This window comes from Heptranchias perlo, chromosome 12 (genome assembly GCF_035084215.1).
Source record: "Heptranchias perlo isolate sHepPer1 chromosome 12, sHepPer1.hap1, whole genome shotgun sequence".
NCBI classification, from domain to species: domain Eukaryota; kingdom Metazoa; phylum Chordata; class Chondrichthyes; order Hexanchiformes; family Hexanchidae; genus Heptranchias; species Heptranchias perlo.
The window spans coordinates 38041576-38052933 of NC_090336.1; the positions used below are offsets into that span (position 1 = coordinate 38041576).

At 38.6% G+C, this 11358-nt stretch overlaps 1 protein-coding gene across 3 annotated transcripts in view; it reads left to right on the plus strand.

Annotated features, from left to right (window-relative positions):
* The window catches only part of LOC137327974 (choline kinase alpha-like), a 68135-nt gene extending 60185 nt beyond the window's left edge, over positions 1-7950 (plus strand). For all 3 annotated transcript variants that reach the window (XM_067993994.1, XM_067993996.1, XM_067993995.1), the window contains 3 exons: positions 2015-2121; positions 4662-4743; positions 4952-7950. In XM_067993994.1, the coding sequence (XP_067850095.1) occupies positions 2015-2121; positions 4662-4743; positions 4952-5011 (249 nt within the window). In that variant the 3' untranslated portion in view covers positions 5012-7950. The remainder of the gene's footprint in view (positions 1-2014; positions 2122-4661; positions 4744-4951) is intronic.
* The last annotated feature ends 3408 nt before the right edge of the window (positions 7951-11358 follow it).

Genomic DNA, 11358 nt, shown 5'->3' on the forward strand with positions numbered 1-11358 from the left:
CCATTATGTGTGAAGCCTTTTGAAAATGTCAATTTGCCAGTTTTCAATTGTAACTTGCAGGTGAAATGTGTCACCTGCTGGTATATGGGTGTACATGGTTAAACCATGAAAAAACTGTACTATTTTTGAGGCTTGGCCTGGACCAGCAGTAAATATGGAGTAGCTGGACAGAAAGTGTATACTTGAGCAACCTACCTGGTAAATCGTAATATTAGGCAGTATAGCTTCCTTAGAAAATATGCCATCTTCTTCTGCATCTGTCCCCAGAGCCTGCAGGTAGTCTACATGGCATTGACTCTGGCTGCCAACTGCTGTAAAGCATGATTCACTATTGTCCTTGGGGAGGATGCTGAGGAGTATTACAACTCTCCTTGTACCAACCTCATGCAGTAGCACCTCCACATTATGAGCATCAAACCAAGGGTTTGGGTGTTGCACCATAACATCACTTGCTCACAGACTCAGTTTCCTGCCTCTACATTCATTCTAACCTTTTTTTTGCCAGTCAATTCTTTTGCTCCATACACTCTTCGAAAAGACTGCAAAAGAATTCTGGTTTACAGTCCTTTTAAGGGCTGATGAGGCACGCTATTTTCTGTACTCTTTTCAGCCACCCAAATTGGGAATTAAGTAGCCTACCTTGCACAGTTAAGTGAGTTTTGATCCTGGAAGATCCAACAGGGTTAGCCCTTCCCAATGTGGGTGAGTGAAGCTTCTGGCACTTCAGTACTGGAAAATAGGCCTCATGATATTAGACCATTTTAATGATGTTAGAAGTCTACAAAATGTCACTTTAAGAAAAGCTTTAATTTACATGATCCAAAAATGCTGCAGAAATTTTTGATGCTTAATATAAAGGTAACATTTGACCGAGTGTGGCACCAAGGAGCCAGAGTAAAATTGAAGTCAATGGGAATCAGAGGGAAAACTCTCCAGTGGCTGGAGTCATACATAGCACAAATGAAGATGGTAGTGGTTGTTGGAGGCCAATCATCTCAGCCCCAGGACATTGCTGCAGGAGTTCCTCATGGCAGTGTCCTAGGAGCTCGACATCAACCAGGACAAAGCAGCCCGCTTGATTGGCACCCCATCCGCCACCCTAAACATTCACTCCCTTCACCACCGCGCACTGTGGCTGCAGTGTGTACCATCCACAGGAAGCACTGCAGCAACTCACCAAGGCTTCCTCAACAGCACCTCCTAAACCAGTGACCTCTACCACCAAGAAGGACGAGCAGCAGGCACATGGGAACAACAACACCTGCACGTTCCCCACCAAGTCACACACCATCCCGACTTGGAAATATATCGCCGTTCCTTCATCGTCGGTGGTTCAAAATCCTGGAACTCCCTACCTAACAGCACTGTGGGAGAACCTTCACCACACAGACTGAAGCAGTTCAAGAAGGCAGCTCATCACCACCTTCTCAAGGACAATTAGGGATGGACAATAAAATGCTGGCTTCGCCAGCGACGCCCACATCCCATGAACGAATTTTTTTTAAAGTTCAGATTGGATGTTTTGTTGCCCATCTACCTCATTCCCCATTAAAACCTACAGTCCCACATATCAAAACATCCAATTGTTTCTTACTCAACTCGAGTTTTGACCTCCACTTTTCCACTTGGAAAACCATTCTGGGTAATAATTACTCTTCGTCTGAAGAAGTGCTTCCTAACATCAATCCTGAACTTGCTTTCTGCCAGTTTGTACCTATATCTCTTTTATCTTGCAGTTGTGGTTTAACATGAAATAGTGTTCAGAATTAATCTTTTCTACTCTGCCTAATTTACACACATCTCAAGCTGAAGTTACTAACAGCTAAGTTTTCTGATATGGAATTTGTCCATCAATAGGACAAATCAATAAGTAAAAAACCGTACAAATAGAACTGAGTTGCATGGGCTTTGTTTAATTTGGATGCCCTTGTTCCAGATAATATATAGTGTACTCTATTGTTTTATCATTTAAAAAAAAAGTTGTTATTAATAATAATGTTGCATTCCATGACAGCTCCGTTTTATCAGAGTTTACAATGCTGAGTGCCAGAATGAATTTGACGATTTAGATGACATGCAGATGGCAAAAATGGAGGACCAAATGCTAGAAGAAATAAATAGGTAATTATTATAATTGGTGATACTTTGCTTAAAAATACCTTTATTTATCCATGGTGCGATTCAACACACACATGTATGGGTAAAAAGTGCAACCTGCTTATCATGAACTTCATTGAATCTACAGCTCAGAAACAAGCCATTCAGCGCAACTAGTCAATGTCTGTGTTTATGCTCCACACGAGCCTCCTCCCTCCCTACTTCATCTAATCCTTTCAGAGTACCTTCTGCTCCTTTCTCCCTAGTGTGCTTATTGAGCTTTCCCTTAAATGCATCTGTGCTATTTGCCTTATCTACTCCTTGTGGTAGCGTGTTCCACATTCTTACCACTCTTTGGTAAAGAAGTTTCATCTGAATTCCCTATTGGATTTATTAGTGACTATCTTATATTTATGACCTCTAGTTTTGAACTCCCCTGCATGTGGAAACATTTTCTCTGCATCTACCCTATCAAGCCCTTTCATTATCTTAAAGATGTCTATCAGGTCACCCCAAAGCCTTCTCTTTTCTAGAGAAAAGAACCCCAGCCTGTTCAGCCTTTCAGACTCATATGGTAAAACCAAATTTCAAAGTGAGAAAACATTCCAATGAATCAATTCACTTAACAAAAAACTGGATGCTACAATGCTCCTGTTAAAGTGAAGTTACTACCCACTTATTAGGAACTTTTGTGCTGATCTAGGGGAGGCATGCCAGTATTGGGGCAGTGGAACACAATTGTAGATTTTCTGATTGGTTGGCATAAAGTGCACGTAACTGATCAGAGATCTGTTACACCGGATTTCTGGCCACTTAATAATTGAGCGTTCAGTCATCTAGCTATCATAGAAAATAGGTGCCTGGACTAGTATGTCGCTTTTAAGGAAGCACGTTTGAAGTGCCGTTTGTAAGATTTGTAACATTTTAAGGCAACTTCTGAAACTTTGGGCACAGAAACTGGGCAGGTAGGCAGTTAAAATTTTCCAGGTTACTTACCCACCCTGAAGTTGACTGGTTAGGATTTCAACCTGCTCTCCTGAACAGGTGGCAAGGGTGCCTGCCCAAAGCCGGCGAGGTCCTTTTTTTACATGTGCATGTCAATTTTAACTCTGCAGCCTGAGCAGGAAGTGGCAGTGAGTTTCCCGCCAGGCCAACCTAGCAGAGACTGCCCTGCTTGCTATCACCTCACTCTGCAGCATCTCTACTTTGTCAGCCATCAAACAGAGGATTTGAGTGTTGCCCTGCCACAGACTCTGGTTCCTGCCCCAACATTTATTGTACCAGCCATTGGTTTTTGCGAGTCATTCTTGTTACCCAAATAATCTTTGCAGATGCTGAAATATACATCAAAAATATTAGCCTTTGTAAAGTCCACTGAAATTAATATCTGCATATGTGGCTAGTCATTTTTAGGAGGCTGCATCCCTTATAAGCAGCCAATGTGCAATTATGCTCAACTGCAATATGTAAGTGAAATTGGCCTCGCAAAATCAAGCGGGATCAGTGTACTAGTGATTGGGTGGGTGCTAATAATGCACAGTCTGACTAATGCCTGATCTGAAAATTTACCCCATTAACTCTGGACTTCAAGCACTCCTTGCTCAGGTACCATATGGCCGGATGCACAATAAAGCTCCTCCTCCAACAATATAAGTTGAGTCAGCAGCAGAAAAGAATCTCCCACTGCACCAGTGTGAATTTTTCCATTTCCCACACACTATCGTTTCCAGGGTTCCGATTTTCAAATTCAGCGGTGAATTCTGTGCTGAATTATAGACAGCTTTGTTCAATGGACCAATCAATCAGGAACTGTTTTGAGGTTGCTTAAGACTGTTAGTCAACAGAGACAAAGCAGATTTTCATCCTATTAGATCCAGCTGGATTCAAACCCATCTTCTCGTACTATGTGTCATTCAAAGCATCCCCTACGTCAAAGTATATGAATTTAGCTATTTTCTCCTGAGTAAAAAAATTCTTTAAATTCTGTTGCTTCCAAGTGGTTTTTAAATTATAAAATCTGTCCTTTGCTTGGATTAAAGTGCAAGGAATGTAGGCTTACATAGAGATAAAGCAAAAGCAACATAGCCATTGTTGCATTTTATAAGCTTCCATCACCTCTCGTGCAGAATAGAAATGGTAATTCTAGCAAGCTTTGTGATATTTTAATAATTAAAACAGTACTAGTAGGAATTGAAATTTTATTTGTATTGCAATACATTTAACCATTTTAATCACTTAATTAGCAACTATGTTGTATCTGGGATACTAATGGCATATTGTTCTCTTAAAATATTTAAATGCACATCTATTTTTGAAATAAGCTTGTGGAGATGGATAGTGTTGGCATATTAGGATAGTTTTTTGGTAACAAAAAAGTACAAGTGAGGGTAATTTAGAGAGTGGGTAGTATGGTATTTTTTGAACTTGGGGACCAGTGAGATGGCCTGTGATGGTTCTTTCTAGTCCTGCACATTCCTACATTCCCGTGTTAAGTAAAACTATTGCTTTGTGATCTGTCAGTTCAACTGTGTACATGTATTGATATATGTATTTAAAATTTGCAGATATGCACTGGCATCACATTTCTTTTGGGGCCTGTGGTCCATTATTCAGGCTCGAATTTCAGCAATTGAATTTGGATATTTGGTGAGTGAAACATAATGGTTAACAGTCATTTTTTGTGAAAAGAAGATGCATGTGGCTTTCATTTACTTATATACACTTCTTATACAAGCAAGTAATAGTTTTGCTCTTGGAATAAAACATTTTCTCAGCATTTATAATATGAGACAATATAAACAAAACATGAATTTCTGTTATGAAATATTTTTAATTGTTAATTGTAATTCCACAGGATTATGCTTTAGCAAGATTTGAAACGTACTTTGAACAGAAGAAGCAGTTGGATGTTTGATGATCAGAAAAACCTGTGGGAGGAGCCAGTGGTGTGAAGTAAAGACAAAAGCAGAAGAATAATTAACAGTGTCAGGGCCAACTATGGAAAACCACAGCAGTGTCCAGCAGAGATCTGACTGTATGTGGATTTGTTTCATGTGATAGAAGTTTAGAATACGGATTTGTAGAGTTAAAAGCAAATAATATAAATTTATGGACTGCAAAAGTTATGATATGTTTACTTTTTTTTAGAAATTGCTTTATGAATAGAACTTTGAAAAGCGCAGTAATGTAACATTAATCCCGTACAAAATTGCTAATTCATTCTCTGACTGGAGTAGCTCCATTTGTTAGGTAAATGTTCAGTGAACAAAGTATTAGGTAGTGTACATTAAGATATTCTTCCAGCTGGAAAATTTGACTTTTATTGTCTTTTTTAAATGCTTTTTACTTGTTCCTTTTTTGTTTTTTGGCAAAACAACTTTTAGGTAAAATAACAATACAAGCGAGAGGGAAAAGTTGGTTTCAATTCTAAACTACTTGCCTATAAATCTAGATTAAAAGACTGATTAATCGCTTTATGTAGTATAATGTGGAGAACAGTAAAGCTACTGAAGTTGTTAAGTTTGGATATACAATACAATATAATTTTGCTAGCGAAGGAAGATTGGAACCAAGCCGGTCCTGTACAGCAGACCGATACCTGAGCCAGGCATGTTGATGATTGACCAGTTAGCTTGGCTGACTGATGGAGAGATGGACCTGTCACTGGGGGTTGGGAATCTTCCCAATTGTCTCTAGATAACCTTGCAATAAGATGGTCCTAGCTGCTTAAGTGCTAGAAAGCCTTTCGGTGATCTGTGCTGGTATCTGCACAGTTTTAGCCAGTTAAACTCTAAGAGTATCCCTGCACACATTTGGGTGATCTCTAGATCTTAGCTGGTGCCAACCTGTGCCTACATTTTTTTGATCTTGGGTATATGGGGTATATCGCCATGGGGAGAAAGTGTGCACTCCACATCTAGCAAACAAAGTCCACTAATGTGCATTTCTCAGTAGATTGATTTGGAGACTCTTAAGTTTGACGATGGTTTCTGACATGTCAGTCACCCAGCTGGCATAAAAAAAATTGTAGCTTAAGATATGAAGTTGTGGTTTTATGATTTTTCTTTTCTGATTTGTTGTATTTCATTCCACAGTTAAGCCTGTGCTTTTGAAAAAATATAGTTGCATTAATGTTGTTGTTCACTCATACTAAATAACAAATGTAGAATAAACAAGGTAATATTTTACACCTTTAATAGTAACAGAGGTTGAGAGTTTGGAACCTGTATTACTTGCAGCCAAATCTCTGAAATGAATTGGCATAGATACTCTTCTGCTTCAAATTTAGAGCCAACGAGGATGAAATTCAACTTCAGCACGAGTGCAAAACACACAACAGAAATTTGTCCGCCGGTTATACACCCTGCCTGATTTTCCTTTCCATTGATGTCAAAGAGCATCAGACAGGGTGTACAACGGGCAACTACCGCCCGTTCTGTGCTCTCACCAAAGTTGAATTTCACCCCCAACATGTCACTTTCTAACATTTTCTGGAATGACCTATTCTGCAGTTTTATTGGCAATTTTTAGTTTCCAGGCCAACTGCGTTGTGAACTTCGAATGCTACTGTTGTCAGTTTGCTGCGCATGAGGTAGAGCAACAGTGACTAATATTTATTCATAATTTTGTATTCTATTGCTTAATTGTCTGTAACTCAATTGATGTGCCCATATGGAGGCAAATAAGCTAACACCTGAGCCATTTCCTTTGTCTTGTTGAACATGGTATATTGTGTATATAGTATGATTGAGCTCTGAAGTTAAGACCAAAGCCAAAACTGATTGGAATGGGGTACTTTCCAAATTAATTAAGAAAGTTTCTGATGATATGTCTGCATTGACACTACTTATTGAAGTATCTTGAGCAAAATATTATTAAAGAGGCTGCCACTAACATACAATATGTTATATGTATGTTAACATACAATATGTACATATGTTTGTACATTTTTTTTTAAAGTAGATGATGCACAGTCGATGATTAGGTTTTAACTCATCATACCGGTTACATTTCTTACTAAGATGCAGACATGATAAAAGCCAGTGTCCAGTAAAGTTCTAAATCCTATTTAAAAAAAAAAGTTTTTTAATAACTTGTTTGTTTAAAATACTGTGTAAAATGCTATTTCCAAGTAAAACTATGCTAATAAAACTAAGATTGAAATGTAAAATTTTAGTATAGTATTTCATTTGGTAGCACGGAATAATTCTTGGTGTAACAGTTACACTGTTTTTGACAATAGCCAACAATGTTACATTTGTGCAGTACTTTTGCTTTACTGGTCAGGTGCATGGCCACCCTAATGCTGGCCTTTTCAGTAAGACAGAGTAATTGCACTTGTGGAATTGCAGTATAAGCAATATCAGAATTTACCTTGTGTGTTGAGGTATTGATTTGTTTATTACTGTAAAGAAAATGTAATGAACGCTTTTAATTTTTTAATGCAGTGATGTGGTGCATTATGTTTATTATGTTAATGCCAAATCAGTTGTATTTTTGTAAAATGTCATTGTATGCACAGTTTATGTACTGACATCAAATCTTTTAATAAAGCTTTTTTCCTAATGGCATAAAGAAATACTAGTTGAAGAGCATGCACTTCACTGTCTCAAGTGGCCAAAGATGACCATGAATTCCTATCAAGTAATGAAAATTTCTAAGTGTTTAAACGAAAATCTCTCAAGTGGATACAATCTTATTGTTCTTTCCTGCCTTATTATAAATTGATTCCCACAATTCAATGTGGCACATTCTATATTTACTGCATCCGGTAAAGCAGTTCAGGTCTTCTTGCTGAGTCCCTGTGAAATAGGAAATGTGAACAAAGCTAATAAAACAAAAATTATAAAGAAATGTTTCCACTGAAGTCATATAGTTCCTTTCCAAGACAATAGCAAAATCTGGAATGGAGACACTATACTATACTTTTACTAGCTGTGAAAACCATAACTTTCAGACCTTTTGTCCCTCCTGGTGATTGTATTTTCACTGTCAAGTGGACCTGCTATCTTAGAGAAGCATGAAGAATTTTGCCTCTAGTCAGCTTGTGACGACTAAGCTGGTTCAAACTAATCTCACAGATGCTACCCCTTCAATCTATTTGGGTGGATTTCCATTTTGCCACCTAGATGTAAAACTGGTGTGGATCAGCCCCCTGTTTTATGGAAACCACCCGATTTTCATTGATTTTAATAGAAATGAAAATCTGACTGTTTCTATAATGGGCAGCCAACCCACTACTCCAGATTTATGCCGGAGTAGCAAATTGAAATTCTACCCCATTGTTGCATTCCCAAAATTTGGTATGGCTTCTAGATAAAACACTATCTGGGTAGAAAATTTCCAGATAGAAAAAAGGTTCATATTGTGGAGTTTTGATCAGGGCTCAGAGTTTTACAATGTGCAGTGGCCCAAGTACTGGACTTCCTGCAGGAACTACTCAGTGAAAATTTGAGCCTTGGTCTAGTTTGGGTGCATACAGTCACTATATCTGCTTTTTAAGTACCTGTGGAGAGAGAATCCCTAGGGAACTATCCTGTAATATTAGCATACCATAGGATATCATCTGAAAATCTTTGTCCAGTCTGCATTAAATCTGAGGGAAATATGATACAAAAACAAATAAACCTATCAATACAGTGGTTGCTATCGGTCTTAAGCTACTACCGTGAAAATTTAGTTCTTTCAGTTCACCCAGTCAGTGAACTCTATCGTTATGGTTGAAACAGTTTGGCAAGAGGGTGAGAGCTTTATTTTGCATAGCTATAACTTAACACCCAAGAATCAATGCAAATATGGTCTAAGTTCACTTAGATAATTATAGCAACAGGTGCAGTCATCTAGGAGAACATGAATAATGAGATGAAAATTGGATGCAAGTCAAATTTAAAAGGACTGGAACAATCTAACGGAGTGCCATAATAGGGGACAAAAGTTCTAAAAACCTTAGGAGATCCTCAAAAGCCATCTCAGCTCATTAGCAGTCTTTGCTAAGGCTGAGGGCCAATTGATTAAGAAGTGAAAGTCCAAAAGCAAGAGTCTGCGGACAAGTGATGGAGGAGCAATTTTGCTGCCCATTCGAAGTGGGTACTCCAACAGTGCTATAAATGGTGCTATAAAACCCAAAATATTTGAATGCTTCTGATCCCAGGAAGTGAGCTGAGGTCAAGAGTGCAGATCAATGGTGAGCAGAGTTCCCACCCTACTGAAGATCTATCACCATTGCAGTAAACAGGCAATTCAGTCCCAGTTTCTTCAACTATGAGTTTTTCTTTCCCCATTCAAATGTGCAGGTCAAGGGGTTTTATAGGACATCTTTGGATTAGTCTTTTTACTATCTCCATACCCCTTAGCACAGTGTTAGAACAGAACCACGCTGTTAGTACAAGATATTCATATTGTTGTACTGAGTGAGACCAGGTTTACTGGAGAAGGACTGATGGCACTGGTAATACGTTTTGGTGTGGCCAAGCAAATGAGATGCTGGGGTAGGAGTTTCAATTCACAATGACATTACAGGTACTACAAAGTTGGATTGCCTGCCAAAGGGCATCTATGCACATCTGATGACTGTGAGACTACCACTGAAACAAAAGTGCCACTATCAGTAATGCCTATGTAACAACAATGGCAAACAAAAGGTGAAGCAGCAGAGATCTGGATGATGTGATTACTTCAAACACTATTTGCATGCAAACTAATCATCATGGAAGACTTCAATCCATGGCAGGGATGCCAGCAGCTGGGGTGTTGCCATTTGTATTAAAGGTATCAGGAAGGCCAACAGTAATGGCTTTTTTTTATAGCAAAATGTGTTTAGCATAAGCAGATCATCACCAACACAGTCTTCCATCAGCTAGGCACCCTGGACAGGATTTTCTGCTGGAATTATGAGGGCTTAAGAAGAACATCAGAAATAGGTGCAGGGGTAGGCCATATGGCCCCTCGAACCTGCTCTGCCATTTTCCACAACATTCACCTGAGGAAGGAGGAAGCCTCCAAAAGCTTGTGAAATTTAAAATAAATTTGTTGGACTATAACTTGGTGTTGTAAAATTGTATTCAATCAGATCATGGTTGATCTTCAACCTCAACTCCACTTTCCTGCACAATCCCCTTATCCCTTGATTTCCACGTTCCATCCAGCATTTCAAGGAGTTTCTGCCAGAGGTGATAGGTGACGTAGAAAATGTCCACTCGAACATGGGTAGGCACATTCTAATGAGATATAAAATACACCATTTGACGTATTTCCCATCATTTGCACCCTAGTAATGCTGAGCAATAGGAATACCTGTGTGGTCCTGGCATTTAGGGCTGCTCTGGCAGCAGGGGAGGTGGGGGGTTAAAATTTAAAGGACTGCCGTAGCACACGCAAGCTAGGTTCCGCCCCAATTTCCAACCCCTGATCTGGAGATCTGCCAGGATTCTGCCTTGGCCCCAATCAAAATTTCAGAGCTCATGGTTCTGGATACAAAACATTTTTCTGGCCTTCTCTACTTGTGGTGTCATTTTTAATGAAATGTGAATCTTCACACCATCCCCCTTAATTTGCCATAAGTTTCTTTTGTCCCTTATCAAATGCTTTTTGAAAGTCCACATCCACTGCATTTTCTTTATTCTCTCTTGATAGTTCAAACAATTCAATAAGGAAAATTAGCCTCACTACTTCCATGAAAATAGGTTAAATAAGATTTATATTTAAAATATGTAATATGCTATTAATTTAACTGATAACTGATGTATAATAAACAGATTATTGGAATAGTACATCATTGGTGGCACCAGTGATCTATCAGTCATTGATACTTGTGAAATAATCTGTGACGCATCTTTACCTGTTCAATTTGCTCTATAGAACTGTGACCTAAATAATCTAATTAGAGCAAAATAATCTGTTCAAACCACATGAAAACCATAATTTATTAAAGCCACTATAAGAATATTCCAACATAAATGGAAGAAATAATTTTCATTTTCTCTGATTTTCCATGCAGAGATCACAGAAAAAAATGTAGAATATGTCACCTGTACTCAATTTTTAAAATATTAGTGGTCGTTCGTTCTGATCCACTGACATGAACAGCATGTTCAGAGGTTGGAGATGATAGGCAAGGAAATAAAAGATGATTGCTTTGAATTCAATTCAAGCTGTGGTTACTTATTTTTTGTAAGAGCTATGGATTTCAGTAATCTAAACTGTGGGGTGGCTGAAGGTTTGTCCCTCCAATTGTCTCCCTTTCTCTTTTCAAGCTGCTGACTC